Source organism: Ictalurus furcatus, chromosome 25, assembly GCF_023375685.1.
Source record: "Ictalurus furcatus strain D&B chromosome 25, Billie_1.0, whole genome shotgun sequence".
In the NCBI taxonomy this organism is placed as follows: domain Eukaryota; kingdom Metazoa; phylum Chordata; class Actinopteri; order Siluriformes; family Ictaluridae; genus Ictalurus; species Ictalurus furcatus.
In genome coordinates this window covers 7,566,767-7,593,456 of record NC_071279.1, presented here as the reverse complement: position 1 = coordinate 7,593,456, position 26,690 = coordinate 7,566,767, and the positions used below count along the sequence as shown (strand labels likewise).

The window sequence follows — 26,690 nt, the reverse complement described above, 5'->3', positions numbered from 1 at the left end:
AAACAGAGAGATTATTTTCTGCTTGTTTTTAAGGTTATAATCGAACCCTTTCGATGGTAGTGATCTGTGAGTTAGGTTTATAATAGCTAAATAATAACTGTTGCAACTATAGGAACTTTGGTAGTGGTAGGTCGTGATCTCTATTGCTATGAAATTCATGAAAATAAAAAGATGAACGACACAAATGCCATTATGGCTACACGCAGACTCCAGTTGTGAGAGTCGTGGACTTAGTGAATATGAAAAATTGCGTGAATGACGTGAAAAATAGCATTTGCATGAGAAAAGGTGCAAGTGTATTAATATGTTAAAAACAACAACAACAAAAAGCTCCTAAATTATTTGAATACTACAAATGACTCCATGACGTTTGCAGAAGGTCTGTAAACACATTGTGGATCCTTTTGTCCATGACGGTGTGTATTTTTATTTCGTTATTTCTTTATTTATTTATTACTTTCTACAAATAAAAGTTTTGCAAATGTTTCGGCTATTCTCATTGAAATAAGGCAGCAAGGGTTTTCTCTTATGTTTGTCATTAAGTCCCCAAAGATGTTTGCTATTATAACTAAACCTTAATCTTACGCATAATAGGCTATTTTTCTGTCATTGTAACCTTTGTCATCTATTCATGAATGCATTACTGTTAACAAATTTATTCCTCCCTCTGTATTCTACCGGATGTCAGAGCTGCAGTAAACTTTTCAGCAAATTCATCAACATTTCCTGATACAGCGTCTTTTTTTCCTTCTGTTGTCCTGACATGCATTAAGTGCTCGGTTTTCACAGGGCACCTGTAGTCGCTTCCTCTCTGATTGTTGTTCTCCATCTGTGCTTGGCACTATGTGCATTTTTAACTATGTAGTAATGCTTCCTCTAAAGTTAAAGCGGCAATCCCCAGGTCTAGGCCTATTGTTGTTTGCCTGACGTTATAGTCAGGCGCATCCGGTGCTCGGTGCCGGAATGGACAGAACGCATGGCGCAATCACACTCCATGCTCATGGGACTCTCACTCATTTCGGTAACGCAGAGTCGACGAGGTGATGCATGTTGCATGGGGAAATCACTCTCAGGCCATTGACAACTCACGTGTCCTGGAAGAGCAAAATTTCAGATCGGTGTCATTAGCAAAACTTGGGGCAGACCCTGTTGAGACAACGTTGGGTAATCGGCTCACGATATGATAAGGGTATTTTCAGTTCTGTGAAAAATGGAAATGTTGTGAAAGGTAAAAGACAGAGGAAGTTCAGAGTATATTGAGTTTTTAATGTGTTGTAATATTCATAAGTGAAAATTGAAAGTATAATATGTAAAACTTTGAGCTGGCCACATGGATGGTGAAATGGCTTGTCACCGTATCAAAATAAGACCTCTGTCATTCAGTTGTTAGAAAAGAAGGCTCATTTCATTGACCTCTAAGAACCTACGTTTCTTCTCTCTAGTTAGTAGTAGTTGTTTTAGGTTAGTAGAGTTAGTACTTGTTTAATTCCACTTGAGCGCGATAATTTTAGTCATGATTGGCAAATGTTTAAAGTGAAACAATGTTCTCAATATTATAGCTGGGTGGTGCCACAGGTACTCTAGCATTGCCATCTCGCAGCTGCAGGGTCCCCAGTTCGATCCTGAGCTCGGATCCTGTGTGAAGTTTTGCATGTTCTCTCTGTCCAAATGGGTTTCCTCCTCCGCTTTCCTCAAACTTTACAAAAACATACCAGTAGGTGTGTTTTGAGTGTGTGAATGCGTGTGTTCATGGTGCCCGAAAATGGACTGGAGCGCCATCCACAGTGTATTCCCACCTCACGCCCAGTGTTCCAGGGATAGGCTTCAGATCCACTGTGACCCTGTTTAGAATAAAGTGGGTACTGAAGTTGAATATATTTTATAGTTGATAAGAGCAGGGCTGGCTCTGACCTTGGTCATGCTGTAGGCATGATTGGCACCCTCAGAATTTGTCAGCCTGCGATGTTGCAACACGCTCATACAGTTAATCTCTTGGCTTGTACAGGAATTATCCACTTAGTTCACTCATGTCACCTATACCACAGACCAAGCTTAAAAGGAGGGAAAAGGTGCCTTAAAAGCTAAAATTCAAATAGCCTCGCATAGTCTTTTTTTAAAAAAAATTTTTTAGGAGCTGCATTAGATAAGTGGCAGCTCCCCCTCCCCTTAGATTTTGCAGCAGCTACAGCAGCCGCAGCACTGAGTCAGTGTGCTGTGCCACCCACATGTCCCTGCTGGCACTGTGTATCAGGAGACTGCTGCCACCAACTTCCTTACAAACTGCAGCTCTTCATATGACCACCACTATGTGCACTGCTTGGACCACCTGAACACAGCATTCTCAGGTGGGTTCTACTGCTGTCAGATATCCAGGACCTTTTGTCACTTGGGGGAAAGTCAACCAACATCTAAGGTTGCCAAATTAGTTGTTTCTCACACAGTGGAAATCCACTGCCACACATCCATTTCAAGGACCTTCACTATGTGTTTGAATTAATTAAATAGTTATGAATCTACTGACCTGTGCCTGGTCCAAATTTAGATAGTTTGATTGGCCTTTCTCTTTGTAGAACTGTTGATTACCGTAGTCATCAAATGCTGACCCATTGGTAGATTAAGCCCTAATTGATTAGTCGAGAAATTGGATAACGAAATTCACATCACACAGAGTGTCCAGAGTGGTTCTCGTGCAAACCTGGGATTCGTTCATGTCTTGTAAGCCAGCAGCTGAGCCAACACGGTCAACTGTTCCAGCTGCCAACCTGCTGCTTTAGCCACAGGGGTCTGAGCCAGAGAGGAGGGGTATCAAAGAGAGCATGGTGTGGAGAGGTGGGAGGAGGTGGTGGATTAGGACAGGGGCTGGCGGATGGACAATGGTGCAGATCTGGTGGGGAAGAACAGATGAGGAACAATGGGGGCAGGCACGCTGGAGTGAGCAAAGGGTGAAGAAGACAAGGAAACATGTGACGGTCATTGGTCAAGCACCAGATCGCTGGGTGTTCGTAATGGGCAGATGTTTGGGAGAAAGAACAGAGGTGATTAAAATATCAGATCCTGATGAGCAATATAAAGGATAGACTGAGCAAGATCTTTTTCCCATGGGTGCCATTCTGAAAGCATTGCATGTCAGCCAGTTTACGCATCTTCACAGATAAGTAAAAAACAAAACAAAAAGAATAGTATGCTCCAGCTGATGGTGAGATGGCTATGTCAGATGGCAGCAGAGGTGGTCAATGAGCTCAATGATGTCCTTTGACCTCTTCTGATGATAGGGCATGTCCTCTTTTGTTGACACTCCACTAATCGGCTGTGGTGAAGGAAAGGTGCTTTACAGACATGCGTTTCAGTTCTATTGTTTTGGTAGTCAGCTTGTTAACGCATGGAATATTGTATGGCTTTTTTTTTTTTAAACATCATGTGTGTTCTGCTTTATCAGTAGTAGCAGCCTTTTCTAGCATATTCTGGCCTAGTTATTACTCTCATGGGATTTCTCATGGGATTTCTCATGGGATTTGCAGGGGGAACATGTCGCCAGCGCCGTAGCACTACCACCCATCTTATGGGAGCGAGTGAATAAAATAGCCATGTTTATTTCCCAACATTGTATGGCCTTCGTTTGCTGGTAACCTCAAACTACTTCCTCTGAGCCTGTCTGAGATCTATGAGCTATATAATGGTGAGAGCTGGGTGGCAACTAGTTGGAGAACATTTTCCCACTGCGTGGAGTAGCTTCAGTACTGTAGCTGGGCGTTTTCACTTGCCACTCATGGCATTGTATTTATGTCCTGTGTATCACTTCCCTGTGAGATTATGGATTGTTCATGGGAACAATGACTTTTAGGGGCTCTAAAAGACTTCATAAATCACTCACATGGTAATATAAAGTGCAGTTGTCTTTCTTTAGAATAGTGTTCTTGTAGTTTTTTTCCTGTAAGTTAAAGTGTCTTTGGAAGAGAACTGATCAATATTTTCATCACGCCTCTTGTAGCCAAGGCTCTAAATTGTTAGGAAGTGGCAGAGAAAGCAGCAAGCTCATAGAAGGGCCTAGACATGGTGGTCTAATAGCCATAAGCTGTTGATTTGCACCATGCTGTGTATGAAGGCTAGAGGATAAAAGGCTAATTTGAGCATTTACACCTGTAGGGTGGTGTAGAAGGAGAGTGGATGTGTTTAGGGGGGTGTGGTGGTAAAGACAGCAGATGGACACAGACTGAACTCCCTCTGCTCTGCTCGGTCTTGTTCTTCTTTCTTTTATTCCTGATTCTGTTCTCTGGTGCGCAAGAGTTGAGGTTTTAAACCCACAAAGCCCTTTTAAGCTCTTCCTAGCCTCCCTATGTAATTTACAAGCACACACACTTATTTTGTTTCAGGAAAAACTGGATGTTTTTTCCCTCATTTGGTAAACTCCTTTCTGTTCTGTACTTTAGTGCTTATTAATTTCTACACTGAGTGCGTGCGTTTGTAGAGGCAGCTTGTGCTCGGTAAGGAGGCGTCCTCTGCTTGTTTATACAGTGAGAGGTTTGTTTGATAGCTGTTGGGTTCTGTTACACTGGTTGCTACTTGATGTCATTAAAGCTGTATTGTTTACCTTAGTGATTTGGACTGTTTATGCTGAAGCAGTGCACAGTCTGTTATTAACCTGCGCACACAAGTGAGGTGGTGTGTGCCATTGTTGGTGTGGTTGTCTGGAAATGTGCAATTGCTTTGCTCCTTGACACAGTCCATTGTAAGGAAGAACAGAATATGTATATATATTTATATTTCTGTGTATGTGTGTGTGTGTGTATATATATATATATATATATATATATATATATATATATATATATATATATATATATTGTATATAATCTTTTTTCGTATTTTTTTCATATTGCACATTTAAAAAAATATTGCTCATATTTATATGAATCACTCAGACTGTATATATACCCATCTGTATATCTCGCTGTATATCAGTTATATGCATGTAAACTTGATTTATGGAATATTAAAAAAAAAAAATTATAATAATTGAAACTAAACTAAAATGTCATTCATTAGACGTTGTTCAGTTTGCGGCCCTTTAAGCTCATTTTGCCTCAGACAGCAGTGGCACTGCCTCCAACATGCCTGTACACCGCTATTTGAAATAAAAATAAGCTTATTTTGCCTGGCACAGTTGTGGGTTCAAGCTATAAAAACTACAAAATGTAAGATTTATGCTATATTTTGCAGTGTATTCCTATAATCTAAACAGCACAGTGGCTATATTTGACGTCGGTTAAATCTAGACTTTATGAATGAGTGATTAGAGTGGTAATACATGTTTATAATAACCTGACTGTCAATACAGATGTTTACACTAAACTATACTAAACCAGTACAAGAAAGCAAATGCTCACATTATGATTGTGTGATATTGATTATTTCCTGCATGTGGTTTTCCATTTTAAAATATTGTGATAAATCATGTAATTGTCCAGAACCAATGGCCTATAAAACGACTTAAAACAAGCATTTCCACCATTTTCGGTTTAAGGAGAGTACAAGAGGGCATAATAATATTACCAGCTGTGCAGTTGGGAGCTGCATCGATCATGAAAACTCAGCTGGATGGTGGATCTTAAGGTAAAGTTTTTGAACATCTGCAGTGACTAGCGCAGGAGAGAGCAGACCAGCATTTTAATCATCTTCTACAGTAACTATCACTATGTTAGCTAAGTGTAACGTACATTGATAGGTTTTATTTCATGTTAATGAACTCAAATAATTATCCATTTACCTTGACAGAAAGCGAGGGAGCCTGCACGAGTCGAGAGCAGTAGCACGAGTTTATGTGTCGAGTCATGGAGTAGGGGGCGGGGCTATCAAGAAATGTCTTTTAATATTGGAGAGTTCAAAACACTTCTTGGTCTTCTTCTCTTTTACTTGTTCTTTCTTCAGTTTACCCCGTTTTTGCTTATTTCCACGTTCTAAATTTAGCGAAGTTTCGCAAAGCTAGCTCTATTTTTTACTAGAGATGCACCGAGGTATCGGCCCATAATCGTATCGGCCGATAAAGGCAAATTTTCACGCCGTCGGCTGATAGTTTTAAAACATCCGATGATCACGGCTGATTATATCCTGTCAATCAAAAGAGGGCGGGAAAACACATCGATTTCGTGCTGTGTGTAAAGACGATGTCTCTTGTGTGGAATGACGACAAAACTGCAGTTTGTAACCTCCGTAATCTCCGCACGGCTGAAATTTTACACCGGACGCTGCAGCAGTGAAGCACGGGTTTCAGCGTCGAGTCTAATTTATTATTTTTTCCCCACGCTGCTAGCTCTGAATTAAAGCTCCTGTACACCGTTGAAAGATTTAAATGAAGATGGGTTGACAAAAGTAAATATTGCACAGGAAAATATATTTGTAGAGTAGTATATTTTATATCCAGTTAACGTTAATATGAGTTCATATCATCAAAAAAAAAGTTGATATTATATATTACCAGTTTGGTGTCAGTGATGAAGTAGAAATGCTTGTGTTTGTGGTGAGTGAATGTGAGACTAACAGGGAGGTTTTTTTTTTTTTTTTTTTTTTTTTTACAATTCGGTCAATGTTAATATGAATGAATAACATTCAATAAGTTAAGAAATCTTACTTTAATCTTCAGAATTTAGTTCATGTGTTAATGTTAATGTGAGTAATGTGTTTTCTGTTTATGAGACCAATTACTGTGAAACAACTTGTTGAAATGGAGAGAATAATTGTGGAATCTTTCACAATTGTGGAATTAATTATTATTAATTTAAAAGAAGGTGTAAAAGGCAGAAGTATCGGTATCGGCCGATATCACTCTGAATAATCGGTTATCGGTATCGGCTGAGAAATTTAGTATCGGTGCATCTCTAATTTTTACCACTCACCTGGGTAATGTAGTGTTAGATACATGTTGTCCAGCAATAATAATCTGCCTGCAGCATCACTGTAAACTGTTAATAGTACTTTTTAAAAACTGCATGTAAATTTCTGCTAATTATTTAAGCTGTACAAGTTCATGTTTGTTTTGTCTCGTGCTGAGGATGTTTCTGATGTGGTAAAATAACGTGGCATTGCGTTATACCAACATTCACTTCAGTAGCGGTGTAACTCCCAGCCCTTGTCCATTATAGGTTTGCGACAGATCATAATGCAATGCTGGTCTGATGACTATCATCTGCTCTTATCCTTTATAAATTCTGAGGCAATCCAACAGTGTTCTAGTTGGTGCTTTGAACACATCAGCGGCTCCATCTTTCCTCTCATGCGTAATGTCTGCAGGGGTTTAATTGCCACCTGCACTCTTCAGCCACACACTCAGTTTGCATCTCTACCCCCATGAATACTCATTTCTAATACTGGCTGAGTGTGATTGCCTGGTGGGGACGGAGCGTGATGAGGGCTTTAAATCCTGAGAAGTTGTACAGCACATGGTGGGAATTAAAGGCCCTAATTGTAAACGGCAGCATGCTGGCAATTGAATTCATGACAGCTGCTGGGGTCACAGCATTATAAACTGGTAGTTGATGGTAATTAGACTTTAAGCATCCAAAAGTACAAGGCCTACCTCGCCATCCCCTTTCACTTCTGATCCTTTATTGCGAGTAGGGCCAGGGGAAGAACATTAATTTTGAGGTTTTATCTCCCCCTCCTTTTGGCCTTCTAATCTCTGTCGTAATCAATGTCTTTGGGGATTCCCAGGGTCCCAAAGGGCTTTTCACACTTACTTAGTGAGTGGCCCTGATAATGAGGAGCCTTACCATCTGCACGTGCACCATGCACAGTCCTTGGCCTGCATGGGGATAGACAGGATAGCCTACAAAAGAAACTGGTATGTCAGCAAGTCATTGTAGGCTAGTGTTTCTCAGCAGTGATGTAACATTGTGTTGTTATACTGATCAACTTGACTAGACAAACCGATGTCCTCGCGTGGACCATGAGCAGTTTGGTTGGAAATGACAGTAGTAGTGGTTTCATGTCAGTTTATACTCTGTATGTAAGAACTGTTTTTGATGAACTGTTATGTAGCAATTGTATGTCCTATAGAGTTGTCACAATACTAAAAGTTTGACTTTGATAGCAATGTCCTGTGTATTGCGATACCAAAATAATGAGTAAGAAAAAAAATATGCCTGTATTGCAATATGAGGTAACACATAGGCCAAATTCCCTTAGTCATTCATAACAATGGGTAGGACCAAGGAATATAGCTGTGATGTGTGACAAAAGGTTGTTGAGCTTCACAATATTGGAAGTGGCTATAAGAAAATAGCACAAACATTGGAAATGGCCATTTCCACCATCAGGGCAATAATTAGGAAGTTCCAGTCAACTGGAAATGCTATGAATTGACCTTGAAAAGGACGTGTGTCTATATCGTCTCAACGCACTGTGAAGAGGATGGTTTGCGTGGCCAAAAAAATCTCCAAGGATCACAGCTGGAGAATTGCAGAAGTTAGTTGTGTCTTGAGGTCAGAAAGTCTCCAAAAACTACAATCTGAAGTCACCTACATCACCACAAGTTATTTGGAAGGGTTTCAAGAAAAAAGCCTCTACTCTCATCCAAAAACAAACTTAAGCATCTTCAGTTTGCCAGACACTACTGGAACTTCAAATGGGATCGGGTTCTATGCTCAGATGAAACCAAAATAGAGCTTTTTGGTAATAAACACCAGAGGTGGTTTTGACGAACACGGAGAGGTAGACATATGGAAAAGTACCTCATGCCCACGGTTAAATATGGTGGGGGCTCTTTAATATTTTGGGGCTGTTTTTCTGCCAGAGGACCTGGACATTTTGTTAGGATACATGGCATCATGGACTCTATCAAATATCAACAGATATTAAATGGAAACCTGACTGCCTCTGCCAGAAAGCTTCAAATGGGCCGTGGTTGGATCTTCCAGCAGGACAATGATCCAAAACATACATCAAAATCAACACAAAAATGATTTACTGACCACAAAATCAAGGTCCTGCCATGGCCATCCCAGTCCCCTGACTTGAATCCCATAGAAAACCTGTGGGGTGAACTGAAGAGGAGAGTCCACCAGTGCTTGAAGGATCTGGAGAGATTATGTATGGAGGAACGGTCTCAGATCCCTTGCCATGTATTCTCCAACCTCATCAGGCATTATAGGAGAAGACTCAGAGCTGTTGTCTTGGCAAAGGGAGATAGCACAAAGTACTGACTAAAAGGGTGCCAATAATTGTTGCACACATATAAAACAAAGATTTATATATAAATATAAACCTGTGTTTTGTTGGCAATTGTCCGTTTGCAGCCGTGTTTGCTTATATTTACCAAGGGTGCCAATATTAGTGGAGGGCTCTGTATATTTTTAAACATTTTTTCTGAAGCTTCCTCTCACTTTGCTCTCATTGCCAAAATGCATCTCTGAAAAGCCCTTGGATTACTAAATGCTGTTCTTTATGTACATTATATGACTCTATTATATTCAGTTATGTTGAACAATAAGGTCTGCCAAAATATACCTCCTAACAATTTATATATATATCTTTATTCGATCGATCTTGTTTCTCTTATTTATAGTCAAATTCAAAAGAAAAGAACAAATAACAACTGTTGTCGTACACTATGCTGGATTGTAAAACAGAAAACTTACCTTCTGTTCTCATTTTGTAACTATTTTACAAGTGATTTAAATGAGGGTTTAGCTTTATGAGCTTTTGTTATGATGAACCAGACACAAGTGCACGTTTTCATACAGTAGTATTTGTCCTCACGTGAAGTGATCTCAAACGGGTTGATTAGGGCTTAGAGCAGAAGCACTTGTTTGACACTGGCCAAAGGCGAAAATACTTGGAAATGCTCCGGCATTGTTTGATGATGCAGCAAGATCTTTGGCAGTAATTATAGAGGAGCTCTGTAAACCTAAGGTTCCACTTTAAAACTGTTTTCTCAGCCTCAAGGCCTCAGTCGAATTGTGCTTTTCTTGTAAGAGCATGCGGCTGGATGACGGCCTGTGCATCACTTGCACTTTCCGGGCGTGTCGTGTCAGCTCCGTGCCTTCATGCTACTGACTCACCAGCTCTGTATGAACTTGCATGTCTTTCCCTCTAGTGAGTCTGCTCTGGTCAGCTGTCATGATTATCAGAGTTAGCGGGAGCTAATAGTTTTCATTTTTGTGGAATCTGATCCCAGGGGCTCGTGAAAAGCAGTCATGATTGCATCACAGTTTTATGCAGCTGTATTTCCAGGTATTACTGATAAAGAAATGCCTGAATAAGTTACACAAGACCACATCTTTGCATGCACATGTACCTCCAGTATGTCTGTGGGTTGGCGTGTGGACTGTGGACCTGGAGGTACCCACTTGGAAGCTTACCAGCCATCTTGTATTGCTAGCCCCTATCTGAACATGCCTACTTCCTCCTCCACAACTATGCACTCAAGTACACACTTGCCAGTGATGGGTCGTTTTTATCCCTACTCACCTTGGCCAGTTGGAAGAAATGATGGATTTCACGCCTACACAAAAATGTGTGGCTCACTTTGAAGTATTGAGGAACAGGGTAAACACCTCTGCCCTGGCGTGCATTACAACAGGCATTTATTATACTTCTTGATTCCTTACAAGAAGCCTCTGAGGTGCACGGGAATTAGCTCAAGCAAAAGGTGTGTGTGCTATTTTTAAATGTGTGTTGTCATTTAACACCTTTAAAAAAAACACTGCTTAATCCGGTTCCAGGGATGTGTTTTAATTAAGAAAATCACAGTTTGTAGGTATAATTGAACTTTTTTGATTGAAAGTTTTCTTCAGTGTAAAACATCACGGCTGCCATGAAGCTCTCTTCGAGGGATTTCGGTCACGTCTATGTCAAATGAGACTATTTGCAAACATCTGACATACCTATGCAAATTTTCCCTCCAAAAGAGCCTGCTTTGGAGCCGGAATGTGTGTTATAAGCACGAGCAGCAGTGACCCCCTGGGCCTCTCTGGCCGCACGTCGCTTACTGAAGCTGCATGCAGAGTCACTCTCCCTGCACTGTTGTTTTAGTCCAGTGCCTCGGGTTAAGCATGAACATTTCCGTTAATGGAGATTTGGTATTTATTAACCGAGCTGTCCTGCCACTCTGATTGCGTAGGTCATGCTCCGGGCGTTAGGCCAGGACGAGGGGTTGCATTGTTTGAATAGCAAAACGTCTGTTGTTAGGTTTTAGTAATTGTCCGTGTTCTAACAGATGTTTTGTTAGCGTTACCCTGCTGGCCTACTAATCAAGCTAGCCATTACTAACTGAATAGGCATCACTAACCAATCCAGCCATTTTCAACCACCTCGGCCAACTGTTGTGTTTCAGGCACTATTATGATCCTGAAAAGATTTTTGCATTTATACTTACATTTACAGCTTAGTCACGTGATTGCTGGATTGAGGGGTATTTTCAAATGTTCAATTCATGTGACATATGAATGCTTTTATACGGGCTAAAAAAGGTTATTTTTATAAACACTATAAAGTGGTAGCTAAGGTAGTGAAATAATGTATGAATAGCTGTTCAGCTAAGATGAATGCATTTACAGGATTTTGTGATTTTTTGCGGCCAAAATGCTTGATTTCACTGCGGCTTTTAAAAAAATTTGCGATGCAGCTTGCAGAGTTTTTTGTGCTTTTTTTTTAACGGAAAAACGACTTGCGGAAATTACAATTGCATGAAATTGCTTCGCAGTGTTGTTTGTTGGTAAATGAGACCTTTTAGCTGTACTAATGTTCGACGCACGTGAAGAGGGCTTTTTACTTGCTAATAAGCTAATTTGATTTAATTGCTAATAAGCAAATTTGTTTTTTGGAGCAGGCACCCATGTTTTTCAGCTCTACTGTATGGATCACATGTATGAGAGGGGTTTTGATTGTCACGTGGTTTAAAGAGTTGGAAGGATGTAGTTATACTGGTATAACATCCGAGTAAAATGCAGAACAAGACTCGGACTTGATGCTCGTGCTGCTTCTATTTTACCATTATTTAATCATTCGTATCTAATCTAAGGTTAGACAGTTTGCACTTAATTATATAAATAGAATATTGGCATAGCTACATGAACAGAATATTACCAGTTAGATCGCTGTAACATAGATATTAAATCAAATAAATTGCGGTGCATGTACACAAATGAAATAAAGAAATTCACATAGCTTTTAAATGGTTGATTACCAAGATCGTAGATTGTCGATGAGACAAGGAAGGCCTCTAGCAGAGAAAATGATTGGACTGCTCTTTTTCCAAAGTGAAACCGACCCGAAGCTCCTGCTGAAACAAACGTGTGTGAACAAGAGCCAAGATGAAGTGTTTGATAAGGTTGATGTTCCCTTAGTGTTCTAAGGAAAAATGCGTGTCCTTAATGCAAGAGCTCCATGTTTCTTCACCACAGCTGGCAGTGCTGTTGTGCTTAAACCACGCAGTGTAAATTATTGCCATCGTTTTGTTGTTTTTTTCCGTGAAGTGCTTTACGTGTAATTTATTTAAAGGGTTTACGTTGTATTTGACTATTTTGTACTATTTTAGAACAATAATGAAGGTATTAGTACTGTGAAATACACATATGGAATTATGCAGTGAGAGAGAGAAATGGTTTCATACTAATCGATAGTATTCCTGACGAAGCTTCACCACCCTTGGCATCTTCTCAATCAATTCCATGATGGAGCTTCACCCAGGAGGCTTTCCTTAAAGTTTCCAAAGAGCCCGAGCTCCTCGATGCGTCTCTTAAGTTCTGAATGAAAACTGCTTGTTTGGGGTGAAATGGCAGGGGATTATTTGAACCAAATGTAATTGTTTTAAGTAAAAATGCATTTTTTTGTTCAGATATAAATTTAAACATGGCCATTAACTTCTCTGTTTTACCCTATTTACACAAATAAATGTATACGTTTACTTCTCTATTGACTCACAGTTTATACAAATCATGTCATTTATACTAATACCCAAGATAAAAGATTTATAAACGCCCAGTGTGCTTGTTTTCTATGTGAAGAATGCATGCACGAACTGGTAATGAAAATGGTTGTGGATTATGGAGTTTGAAAATTTACTCTTTCTTAAAAAAAAAAAAAAAAAAAAAAAATCTCTGGTATGTTTAAACTAGTAAGCTCTGTCATTACTGCAAATTGAGGTGTGTTCTGTCATCTAATAATGCTAGGCAACTTGAATTAGCAAGTGAAGTTGCCTTAATGGCTTATTCAAGCCCAATGTTATTTAAATAATGCAGCAGAGGTGCCAACATCTACACTTTAGCCATAGGATTTATGATTTTTAACCCCTTGCTATTGCGACACAGGAAACTATGCTTTCCTGCTTTTTATAAAACAGTGGTAAGAGCAAACACAAATAAAATGCATGTGGAGGGAAAGCCAGTTCACTGAACGAGAAGGGCTGTTGGATATGAAAGCCTTATTTGCTTCTGGTAGCGGTTACTTTTGCTTTGAATTGATTTTGAAGTGAACTTTGAACTGTGGTCTGTGGCCGTTAAAAAAGCACTTGTGTTCCTGTTGCTTGGTGCACATCTGGAAAAAAAATTCGTCCACTGATGAGCACTTTATTCAAAATGTTTTTAAAAATAATAATAAAATTTTTTGTGGGTGTGCTTGGTAGGATTTTCTTGTTAACAGTGTTTACACATCTTATGTACACTATATGGCCAAAAGTATGTGGACACCTGACCATCACACCCGTATGTGCTTCTTCCCCAAACTGTTATCTGGAAGCACATAATTGCCTAGATTGTTTTTGTATGCTGTAGCATTGGGATTTCCCTTCACTACATCTAAGGAGCATAAACATGTTCCAGTGTGGCAACGTCCCTGTGCACAAAGCGAGCTCCATGAAGACATTTGCCAGTTAGGTTTCGAACTCGAGTGTCCTGCACAGAGCCCTGACCTGCACCCCATTAAACACCTTTGGGATGAACTGGAACGCTGACTGCACCCCAGACCTCCTCACACATCATCAGTATCAGACCTCACTAATGCTCTTGTAGCTGAATGATCACAAATCCCCACAGCCACGCTCCAAAATCTAGTGGAAAACCTTCCCTGAAGAGTGGAGCTTATTATAACAGCAAAAGGGGACTAAATCTGGAATGGGATGTCCAACAAGTACATATGGGTGCAATGGTCAGGTGTCCACAAAATGTTGGTTATATAGTGTAGTTATCTTTATATATTAGTAACTAGTATTCTTAGTTCTATAACCATTAGGGAAAATACAGGCTAACATAACACTCATAACACAAGATACCCATAACACTCTAAAATGAAAGGTTGTAACTGAGTAACTCCATAACAATAATAATGTAAAAATTCCACGGACAATAAAACATTTATTGTACACACTTAAAACCTAAAACTCAAGATGCAAGATAATGATACCGATAGTTAAACTTTGATAAAAGTTTGATATTATATCAGTCTGGCAGTTCTACAAACAGTGACAACACCTGAGGCAAGTTTTATGATAAATGCAACTTTTTCTGATCCTGTCATACATTGGCACTGATAGAGCTACGAGTTTCACTTTGCAGTGTATTTTTGTAGCTTTGATAGGTTTTGAAAGTAATGTGAAAGTAAAGTAATTAGTAATCCGGTTCATTTTTACATGCAGTAATCAGAAATGTAATCAGATTACAATTTTACAGTAGTAATTAGTAATCTGTAGTGAATTCTGTGTTTTGAGTAATTTACCCAACACTGCTAACTACTAGTAAGAGTATTCGACTGCACAGTAAACACTGAGAAACGTTAATGCTTCTTCTGTACTCGCACTATGACTTGCTGAAAACTTCTATACTGTATACTTAAATCTGAGCTATGATTTGTCTACACACCTCCATGTGAACACTTAAATACACAAACTAAATCCATGACTATCAAAAGTAAAATCTAAGAGTTTTACATGCATGTCGGCTCTTGTGGGCTGCATGTTTTGCTGAATCCGTATCTCAAGGCATTAAAGTGATTAGATATAATAGAGATTTTGTCTACAAAGGACAGAAAGTAAGAGTGAGCATGGTGTTTCTTTTTTTTTTTTCGCCCTTACATTCAGTGTAGCGTGTTCACTGTATCAGTGTATGCAACAGATAAACATTTTAGGATCTTTCTATTCTGTCAGTTAAGATAAGCTAGAATAAGGACTTTTATCGACGAAACTAAATGCCATATGGAGTTGACATTTTATTCATGTTTGTGTTTAGCACTCAATAAAGTTCCAGTTTTAAAACACTAGCTTTAATCAAAGCATAGTGCGTCATGCACATTTACTTTGCTTCCACACTTAATCTGAGGCTTGGCATATGAAAACAACTCTTACCAAGTGCTTCATATTTTAATAATTTACTTATTACACGGAATGAGGGTGTTTTCATTCGCTCGTTTCTTTTGGAACAATAGACACTTAGATTTGTGGGTAACTGACTATCCTGACTGTCTTAATTGGTCTTGCGCTTGCATGTACCTTTTGTGTCATTTTTCTTGAGCTACTTTGGGCATTTTATAGGGGTCCTGTTGACCCTCCCGAGACGGTCTGAGTGTGTGGGTCTGAGTTCATTTGGAGCATTCACATACGGCTCAGATCAAGGAGGAAAAGCACCGAGTGCACTTAAATTGGCTGAAACGAACAGAGTGTGAACACTGTGTTCCAAGTGGTCTCAGATCAATGACTCAGCAATTTTGCCCACACAACAGATACAACCCAGAACTCTTTAAAACGACCCATAAGTGAACGCTTGGGGTTCATGTTGTGGTCCACTTCATTTGTGCATTATGAAAAAAAAATAAAAATTCAGTTCCCTTCAAATTTTGCTTTATGTTGCGGGTCATTGTACTGCACATACGTAGCTCCAGCTTTATGACACCCAACGGAAATTAAGAAAGGTGCCCGAGGGTTCCCCAAACAAAGTCAGCAGTGTTCGGTAGGTACATGACAAATAGCCTAATAGAGGCACTGTGGCACTAGTAGTTATACTATAGAGCTTAAGTAGGCAGCATTAATAATAGTAATGTGTCAGTCAGTACGTTTACATGGACAACAATAATCTGATATTAACCCGATTAAGACAATACTCTGATTAAGAAACTAGCATGTAAACAGCAATTATTGATGACCTTAATCCGGTTAAAGTCATACTCGAAGTGAACACTAATGGAATTAAGACGTGTGGAGTATTCCTGTTTTAGTCGCATTATTGAAGGGCATTACAGACATGTACACACCTTAATCACACTATTAACATCGTGTGGGAGTTTTCACCGCATTTTGCGACAGGACATGATCACACACGGCAGTGCTCAACCGTTTGACGGCAAACAAGAGAGCATGGGTTCGTCTGAAACCATATACTTATCTGCTGTATAGTAGGTGAAATACGTGTATTTAGGCTACTAAATAGTAGGCAAGTACGCGGTTTGGGACGCAGCCCACGGCTTCAAGCAGTCGTCTATTTGCACGTACAGCATGACAAATAATTAACCGCACTTGAATCGTCCGTAAAAATAAAAACACCCGAAACTGTATACGGTCCCATGACGAAGACGAACTGTATGTCGATACGTAAAATTCTGGAGGGATGTCAGACGGTGTGGCGCGGTGACGTAATGACGTGTGCTGTTAACCGATCTATGTTCTATAACATGTAAAACAGGAACATGAAAGGAGTATTCTAAACGCGACTCATGTAAACACCCTAATCACAATATTGTCTTATTCAGAATAAGGTCAATAATTAGATTACCGCTGTCCATGTAAATGTAGTCAGTGACAGCGACAGTTGCTGAATATTACCGTTGTATTATACAGGATTTCCGTACAGGATTTCGCAGGTTTTTTTTTTGGTGATCGTTGCAGCCAAAAATGCTTGCTTTTGTGGCATCTTTTTTTTTAAATGTGCGATGTAGCTTGCGGAGATTTTAAAACTACTTGAATTGGTGAAATTCCAATTGCACAAAACCGTTTTGACTCAGGCTTTGCCTGAGTGCACGTCATATGACACGTCTCGGCCCAAACCTGCGGAAAATCTGAGGTCATTTCGAAAAATTGCAAGCTCCTCCGAATATTCCGGAGTTGGTTAATTTTGCATTAATTCCCGTGATCATAAAAATCGCTAAATCCTGCAGGGACTGATTATATGTGGCGTATGCATGTGTTTTATCTATGCCAGTGACTCACAAAAGGTAAACAGTCATTAGCTCTATAGAAAGAAGCATGAGATGTTTTTGATGGTTCAGCACATCCACAACCAAATGATAGTATCATGTACAACAACCATTTTGAATGACTCTATCCATAATTCAGTGCTACACAGCTGTCGCACTATGGTACAGGAGTTGTGGTGTGAACAAGAAGTGGTCTGAGATCTCATCAATGCACCTGTGTTGTGAACACCAACAGCACTTGAGGCCATGTGCAGCCAGTTCCCTTTCAGGTCCACTTTAACAGCTGAACAGTGAACAGTGTGGTTCATTTAAAAAGAATTATAGGTGAAAACTCTTTGAAATGGACCAAGTGTGAAAACATGCTATGGGATGTTTAAAAAATGTTCTTAATAAGCGTGATCATTCTTTTAAGCAAATAGTACTTTAGTTTGGAACTTGTAGTATTTTTTATTCATTTCTTCATGAATAACAACTGTTGCAAGGTGAACGATAATAAGGGCGGCATGATTGTCGATTGCATTTCAAAACACAAATGACTTTTCTATATTGTGTGTTCTATGTGTATTCTGACCAGAGAATTAGATACGTTTAACCAATACAACTTTAATCAATACAACACTGGTGTGATCAAAATATTTCTTTTATCTTTCTTTACAAAATGTAATCTTAATCCACTGTATCAGGAATATAACAATATAACCGCAGGAGAATCAGTTTATTGATATCGAACCAATTTCCTTTCCAAAATATGAAAAAGTATTCCAGTCGTTCATTTTTACACAAAAAATATGTTGACGTTTTTGTTTTTACCTTTACAGAATGGAACAAAGAAGTCGTGGGATTTCATGCGAACTCATGACAGGTAAGTGTTCATCGTGAAGTCCTTTTGCATACTGCACAGACTGAAGTGTGTTCGAAGCCTCCGTTTAAAGCATCTTGGAATAAATGCATATTTCCATGTCATTTTAACATTATTGTCTTTTATTCCTAAAAGTTGATCACCACAGTCACACGAGGGACTGCACCTAGCCTTGCTTTCTCTCTGTCTAGCCCCAAAACCTATTTCATTGAGGACAGAGGTAGGAGTGATCACTCGCCATCATGCCCTCTTCTCATTATGCTTTTGGTCAGCAGGAAATGAGGGTTTTGGTTGGCTCTTTAACCATATTGTTTGATTTATAGTGCTGCTGCTTTTACTGTTGCAAATGTACATCAAGGATTTTTATGCAAACCGTTAGTTATAAACCGAGAGATAAGAAGCAGCAGCAGTCCTGGAATCTCTCACCTCGGTGCTAGAAGAGGAAGTTAGCTATTGTACTTCAGGATAAAGCTTCCTTTGAGTCCTCCAGATGCGATAAACTGTTCAGCAGTAAAACTGTGATCCTGGTTCCCACAAAAAATAGAGCCCACTCCACTCAGAGGAGCCTGCAGTTGGTTGCCCCTGGGCAGTTGCACTTACGAGCCTCCTGGTGCTACCAGATATCATGGCTGATGTCTCTTATGGGGCTTGTTTTTTTGTTTTGTTTTTTTCTTCCCAAAGTTGGGCTAAGCTACTCTGTGGACAGTGTATATCAGAGCTTACAGACGTTGTATTTTCATATGAAAAGGTGAGGAGTTTTGTTTATTCAAGGAAACAAAGAGGGGGGCGCACGGTGGCTTAGTGGTGAGCACGTTCGCCTCACACCTCCAGGGTCGGGGGCTTGATTCCCGCCGTGGCCCTGTGTGTGCGGAGTTTGCATGTTCTCCCCGTGCTGTAGGGGTTTCTTCCGGGTACTCCGGTTTCCTCCCCCAGTACAAAGACATGCATGGTAGGCTGATTGGCATGTCCAAAGTGTCCGTAGTTCGTAGTGTATGAATGGGTGTGTGAATGTGTATGTGATTGTGCTCTGCGATGGATTGGCACCCAGTCCAGGGTGTACCCCACCTTGTGTCCGATGTTCCCTGGGATAGGTTCCAGGTTTCCCCGTGACCCTGAAGAGGATAAGCAGTATAGAAGATGGATGGATGGACAAAGAGGGGGCTAGAATAAAGTGTGGGAGAGAGGACTGACTGATTATAGAAAGTGATTTATTACTCTTTCAGGTATAGGGATTTGCCGGGGGTAGGCCTTGACAGTTTATAAAGAAAACTACAGACATTGCCTGTGAGAGAAGGCTGAAAGCACTAAACCAGAGATGCAGGACTGCCTGGATGAATAGAACACAGTATTATTTTCATAGCACTTAAAAAATAAACAAAATACAGATTTCTCACAGCAGTTTTACAGATCTTCAGTGAGCAAGTCAAGAAACTCAGAAGGGGAATGACTCTAGTAGTCAGGGGCATTTAGTCATTTGCATAAATATCAGTATGTTTTAGTATATTATAGTTCATAGAGACTGTAAATAATGCAGGTATTTAATGCATTGTTTTGCTGCACTGTTTGGTCTGTCGATGTATGAGTTTGTTTTGGTTGGTGCGCGTTGTGGATTTGCGAGAAAGACATGAGGTGGAGGGGTGGAAGAGGGGATGCTGCAATTGAAAGGAAAAGCCATTAAGACGAGCATCTGTTCAGGTCATTAGTGTCCCTGCTGCAGTCCTTTGTGAACACTCTTCTGGTCCTTGGAGGTAAGAAGCCCAGAGAATTGGTGTCAATTGTCCTTGAGCCTTAGGGGTGAGAGAGAGGAGATCTTCAGATCTACTTGCTTATGTAAATGCAAGGGCACTAGGTGGATCAGATAACCCAACCAATATGAGCACAGCTCAAACCGTCACTCGGACTCATCTCTCTTCTCCTCTCATCTCGTGCAACAAAAGTGAAAGAGTGCTAATGGAGGACAGGTTTAACGATGTGTGAAATCTCCTGCGTGCCTCCGTGGAAGCATTTCTTTCCTCTGCCAAGTGCAGCAGCGTGGTGTGGGATGCTGGGACATGCCGGGACGCGCCGGTGCACTGACCCAGCAGATGCACAGTCACTGCGGGTCAGCTGTATTCAAGCTCTCCCAAGAGACAGAGGGAGGGAGTCATGGGTGCTGGGAACAGCAGTTCTTCCTGCTTAGAGAAGGGGCAGGAGGGTAAAAACCTGGTCAAGTGAGAAAGAGGCTCTTAAAATGGAACCTGGCCCTCTTAGTAAGGAGCACAGGCACAAATGATTCATGGTGTCTCCAGATAATGGGCTTTCCTCCCAGACTCTTTAATTGTGCGTGTCTGCATGCATGTATATGCTTGTTCATGGGTAGCCTACATATTCTGAGCTGTTGCTTCTGGTCTTTGGAGAGCACGTATTCAGGGGTGAAATCCGTCTGTATGCTTCCTCGAAGGAGCCAGGCCGAATGGTAATATCCAAAAAATCAGGATAGGGCTTCCTGTTTCTATAGACACTTATCCGGTTTCCCAACAGGGTGTACAGGAATGTGTCTCCACAGCCTTCAAAACAAATGCGCGCACACACACGGACACATAACCCGGTCAGTCATGGCTCAGCTAACTTCTCAACAACCTTCTCAAGGAGACAAGTGGCTCTTAGGCCAATCCTCAAGCAGCTGGTGGTCCTGGATGGGCAGAATAAATGGTGCTTTGGGAGAGTAGTTGCTCTGAATGAATGGATGGTTTGACCTCTTGCTCCACAGAGTGATTAGTTTGCTCTCAGTTCTCCAACAAATGCCTGGCTATCCCAGCATGCTTTGCTGGATTTCCTTTCTTAGCTTGCTGAAATATTATACCGAGATTCCATAGATGCAGGTAAGACCTAGGGTGAGGAAGCAGGACAATAGCCAGAGTGTTAATAATGTGTGAACATGTGAGCTTGATGGGGAAAGGTTTGGGCCCATGCACATTGCCTTTTCCTTTTCCTTAAACAAAAACACAGCACAAATTGTTGGTGAGAGATTTAGCTCTCATCTTACCTGAAAGATCTTCACTGACACTGGGCCTCTTCTCATGATCAAATGCTGCATACAAGGGCCTCCAAGCTCTATGTTTCTAATAAGCATACCTAGCATACAGTGCCCTCCACTAATATTGGCACACTTGGTAAATATGAGCAAAGAAAGTTGTGAAAATGATCTTTATTGTTTAACCTTTTGATCTTTCGTAAAAAAATAAATAAATCACAAAAATACTCTGCTCTCATGGATATCAAACAATTCCAAACAAAATACAGGTTTATCCAAAATCTTTGTTAAATATTTGTGCCACAATTATTGGCATGATATCTTTGCCAAGACAGCAGCTCTGAGTCTTCTCCTATAATGCCTGATGAGGTTGGAGAATACATGGTAAGGGATCTGAGACCGTTCCTCCATACAGAATCTCTCCAGATTTCGAGGTCCACGTTGGTGGACTCTCCTCTTCAGTTCACCCCACAGTTTTTCTATGGGTTTCAAGTCAGGGGACTGGGATGGCCATGGCATTGATTTTGTGGTCAGTAAACCATGTTTGTGTTGATTTTGATGTATGTTTTGGATCATTGTCCTGCTGGAAGATCCAACCACGACCCATTTGAAGCTTTCTGGCAGATGCAGTCAGGTTTTCATTTAATATCTGTTGATATTTGAGTCCATGATGCCATGTATCCTAACAAAATGTCCAGGTCCTCTGGCAGAAAAACAGCCCAAAACATTAAAGAGCCCCCACCATATTTAACCGTGGGCATGAGGTACTTTTCCATATGGCTACCTCTCTGTGTTCGTCAAAACCACCTCTGGTGTTTATTACCAAAAAGCTCTATTTTGGTTTCATCAGGTTGATTCATAAGATTTCCAGTTGACTGGAATTTCTTAATCATTACCCTGATGGTGGAAATGGGCATTTTCAATGTTCGTGCTATTTTCTTTATAGTCATTTCCCATTTTGTGAAGCTCAACAACCTTTTGCCGCACATCACCGCTATATTCCTTGGTCTTACCCATTGTTATGAATGACTAAGGGAATTTAGCCTATTACCTGTTACTTCATATTTATACCCCTGTGAAACAGGAAGTCATGGTTGAACAGTTTCCTGCTCCTAGTCACCCAGGTGTACAAAAAAAAGGTAAAACATCAATGGGAATATACTTCAAATATATTTTTCTCATATGAATTCATAGGGGTGCCATTAATTGTTGCACACCTATGTTCAACAAAGATATATTTATTTATTTATTTTTGCTAGACCTTTGTTGTGTTTGCAATTGTTTGATATCCATGAGAGCAGAGTATTTTTTGTGAAATTTTTTTTTTTAAACAAAAGATCAAAAGCTTAAACAATAAAGACAATTTTTCACAGCCTTCTTTGCTCATATTTACCAAGGGTGCCAATATTTAGTGGAGGGAACTGTAGTTTAGGGAAAGTCTGATGTCAGGTGCTCAACATACTTTCGTCTTGAGACATGTTCGAATTGCTTTCACTAGAACAACTGATCATTGTTGCTTTCATTATAGTTGTTCATCACTTAAGACATTTAATAAGCAGTGCTCTGTTTTTTCTTCTTTTCCCTCCTTCCTCTCTGTCTCTGTTCAGTGTCTCTGTGCTGATCTTCAATACCACCTCTCATTGCTTCATCCTGGTCAAGCAGTTCCGCCCAGGTAAAAATAAATAAATAAATAAATAAAAAATCATCTTTTATTATTAAAATAAACCTCACAACTCTCACCTCAGAACAGTTCAAAAACATGCTGCAATTGTTCATATGTTTAATGTGTGTAAGTGTTTTTCATTCTTAGACAGATCAGTTCTGCTTGCAATCCTCAGTGTAAAATGTCAGGCAAAGGTCACATTAATAAAGCCATCTGTGAAGGATCACTTCTACATTCGGATGCAGACGGGGAGATTCTAGTCTTCCGTGCTGCACTCCTCCCTCTTTTTAAAGAGGCAGAATCAGCAGAGAATCATGTCAGGACTGCTGCTTGAGATCTACCACACCTTCCACATGTATTTGGACTCTGATGTCTTGTAGTTGCGTCTGCGTTTGTGACAGCCTTTTGCGCCACATTTCCTTCCAAGCCTGAATGGATTTGCTACTTTTATGTCTTGCATAACAGTCAGCTCCAGAATTATTGGCACCCTTCACGAACATAAAAATAGTATTTAGAGGCGCATATAATTAAATAAAAAAAGATTTGTTTTGAAGGGGCGCACGGTGGTGTAGTGGTGAGCACGTTCGCCTCACACCTCCACGGTTGGGGGTTTGATTCCCACCGTGGCCCTGTGTGTGTGGAGTTTGCATGTTCTCCCCGTGCGGCGGGGGTTTCCTCCGGGTACTCCGGTTTCCTCCCCCAGTCCAAAGACATGCATGGTAGGCTGATTGGCATTTCCAAAGTGTCCGTAGTGTATGAATGAGTGTGTATTTGATTGTGCCCTGTGATGGATTGGCACCCTGTCCATGGTGTACCCCGCCTTGTGCCCGATGCTCCCTGGGATAGGCTCCAGGTTCCCTGTGACCCTGAAAAGGATTAAGTGGTTTAGAAGATGGATGGATGGATGGATGGAGATTTGTTTTGAATTATGAGTGATTTTTGTTTGAGGAATTGTTCCTGTCCAAATAGTTGCATGTAATGTTTTTCATTTTTTTTTATTTATTTTTTTTTTTTTATATACATTTCTCTTCATTTGAACCTTGGTCAAAACATTCACAACTTAAATTGAGAAATCCAAACAAAGGTTCATGTCCTAACAGTGTGGGTCACATCTTCAGCCTATATATATATATATATATATATATATATATATATATATATATATATATATATATATATATTTTGCCTATTCTTTTGGAGGGTGCCATTAATTCTTATACTGGAGTTGACTATGTAACCTAAAACTTTTTTTTTTTTTCTCCAGAAAACTGCTATCCTTTACAGCCTTGACTTATCTGATTAAACCTCACATCCTAAATCCACCGTGCGGGGTCCGTTACTAAGCATGTCAGAGTTCAGTTAATAATGAGCCACCTGGCAGCATCCGTTATCTTTTTATAACTGTTTGCAGAAGGTGGTGCTATGCACCAACGTTAGGCTAATTAACCTGACGAACGTTTAAGTCTCGTGTTATATTTTGCACAATAAAACAAAAATGTAATTGATGTAATTGTAAAAAAAAACATAAAAAGTAATTACAAATATAATTGTAAATGTATTGTAAATTCATTTACGATTACACAATTGTAATAAATTGTAGATGAATTCCATATGATAATTAAATATGTTGATGCATCACAGTGTAGGCCCTGATACAGTTGCGTGTACACCCATATGAAAGGCCTTTGGAAACAATGATTCTCTCGTAATGGAATATTTTTCAAGTCACAAGTGGTCATGCGAGTGAAGAGTTTGTTCTGCAGTGCGTGAGGCCATGGCCCTGCTCCGTGCCGCTCCGCTATTGTTTCTAACGCGCTAGCCAGGGATGGCGCCCTTCTCCTCAGAATGGAAGGAAGGTCTTGCATTGAATGGGACTTCTCCTTTTCCCCTCCTTTCTGCTTATGTTTTGAACAATACATGGAGAGAAGGCTGGTGTTTTGTGTGAGGTAATGGTGTTGGAACAAAGCCTCTTGATCTTGTATGTCTTTTGCTCGAGTTGCAGGAGTCTAACTGTTTGATGGGATTTGAAATGGATTAAGGAGGCAGTCATACAGAATTAAACGCTACCTCAGTTAAAGGGTTTCCTCTTTGGGGTTTTTTTTTTCTTCTTTCTCTTTGTTTTTCAACTTTTCAGTCATTCAGTCCATTTGTCTAGTTATAAGCTTGATTACTCTCCAGGTCCACTTGTGTTCTCTTCCCACTGCTGTACATTCTATCCTTCAGCGTGCTACCTGTCGATATGCACGTGACCCTGTTATGTGCTCGCTCTGCAGCTGTGTACATGTCTGAGTGGGAGAGAATGAAACCTGCACACGCTGAACCAGAAGGAGAGCAGGGAGGCGAGGGCCGTGCCACGGATGCCCCAGAGGAGGAGCAGGAGGGAAGCGAGGAGGCCAACCGCCCTCACCAGCCCCCAGCTTCAGCAGGCGTGACGTATGAGCTGTGTGCCGGCATAGTAGACAAGCCGCATCTGTCCCTGGAGGAGATCGCCTGCCAGGAAGTGCTGGAGGAGTGTGGTTATGAAGTTCCTGTCTCCAAGCTAAGGAGGATCACGTCATTCAGGTGCGGATACACACCCTCGACAAATGCAGGTGTTAATATTTTATCTAAACCTTGACATTCAGGTGTATGGATCTAGTGCAGGGAGCCCTGACTGAAATCAACTCTAAAGCAGAGGTCTAAATGAGGCGTTCACAGGTCAAACGTGTACAGCGTCCGTGCTGTCATGATTAGTAAGTAATAATAGCTAGCAAATTTTTATTTATTTCTTTTTTTAAATGTGCACCAGGTAACATAAACAAATGTCCAGTGTGATAAATAGGGATTCCCCTGTTTTGCTTTTTACAGAAACATCACTACCCTTTTGTTGCCTATGGGCTCACACTTTTGATGTTGACAAATTTGCAGGTCAAAGTTTACTCGGATGACCTTGATGCAAAGTGAAAAGAACCTATAGCAGAGATTGCTTTTTCACTTCTCGTGTCCTTTCTCATTCGAGTGAACTGGCTTTTTTGCTAGGGAAATTTTGTTTGCGTTTGGTTTGAGCACTGTTTAACAAGCCAAACATCCAGTAATTCGCAATTTTGAAAAACGGAGGAAATAAAATCAATTCCTGCGTATATGCTTATACGTTACCCCTCAAATGTTTAGATGCACCTATCTCATAGAAAGGTTTGGGCTGCCTATTACCATTTCCTCGTTTAATAATAATAGTAAAGACATTCAAGCGGAAAAGTGAAATACGCAAGCTGCGATCAGTTAACGGCCGACGCCTGGTAGTGCCTACTCAGCGAGGCACGAGGTCCCTTTCCAGAACCTTCAAACTGACTGTCCCTCAGTGGTGGAATGAACTTCCAACCTCAATCCGGACCGCAGAATCCGTCACTATCCTCAAATAACGGTTAAAGACCCACCTCTTCCATGAACACTTTATTTACGCCTAACTTGCCCCTCCCCTCTTATATTAAAAAAAAAAACAACATTTTACCCTTACTCTAGCTCTTACACCTCTACTCTGCACACATTGTTTCTCTAGAACTCAATTAAAAGATCTTATACGGTAGCACTACTTGTATTGTTCTCCGCTTGATATATCGCTTTGCTTGTATTTCCTCATTTGTAAGTCGCTTTGGATAAAAACCTCTGCCAAATGAATAAATGTAAATAACGTACAAATTTCTACAGCGATCAAACAAGACCAATCACAAGACAGAGTTTAGATTCTTGAAAATAGCCTTGTCATTTTCTCAGCAGGTCTGGTGTAGTCATCCAGGATGCTTCTCCAGCAGTCTTAAAGCTGTTCCCACAAACGCTGAGGATTATTGGTTGCTTTTCTTTAGTTCTAAATGAAAAGTACTTGTTATTTATTTTACATTAAAAAAATGTACATGTAGTAGACCTCAACTTCACTATTTGTGTTCAAAGCTAGTTTTCACCTTAAGGTCATCATATCAGTAAGATTATTTAAATTGTTCACTCAAACAGGC

General features: G+C 40.3%; 1 protein-coding gene across 3 annotated transcripts in view; it reads left to right on the top strand.

Moving 5' to 3' along the window:
• nudt14 (nudix (nucleoside diphosphate linked moiety X)-type motif 14) overlaps window positions 1-26,690 on the top strand; it is a 35,421-nt gene that overhangs the window by 1,130 nt on the left and 7,601 nt on the right. For all 3 annotated transcript variants that reach the window (XM_053614081.1, XM_053614082.1, XM_053614080.1), the window contains exons 2-4: window positions 17,988-18,031; window positions 22,649-22,713; window positions 24,978-25,266. In XM_053614081.1, the coding sequence (XP_053470056.1) occupies window positions 18,015-18,031; window positions 22,649-22,713; window positions 24,978-25,266 (371 nt within the window). In that variant the 5' untranslated portion in view covers window positions 17,988-18,014. The remainder of the gene's footprint in view (window positions 1-17,987; window positions 18,032-22,648; window positions 22,714-24,977; window positions 25,267-26,690) is intronic.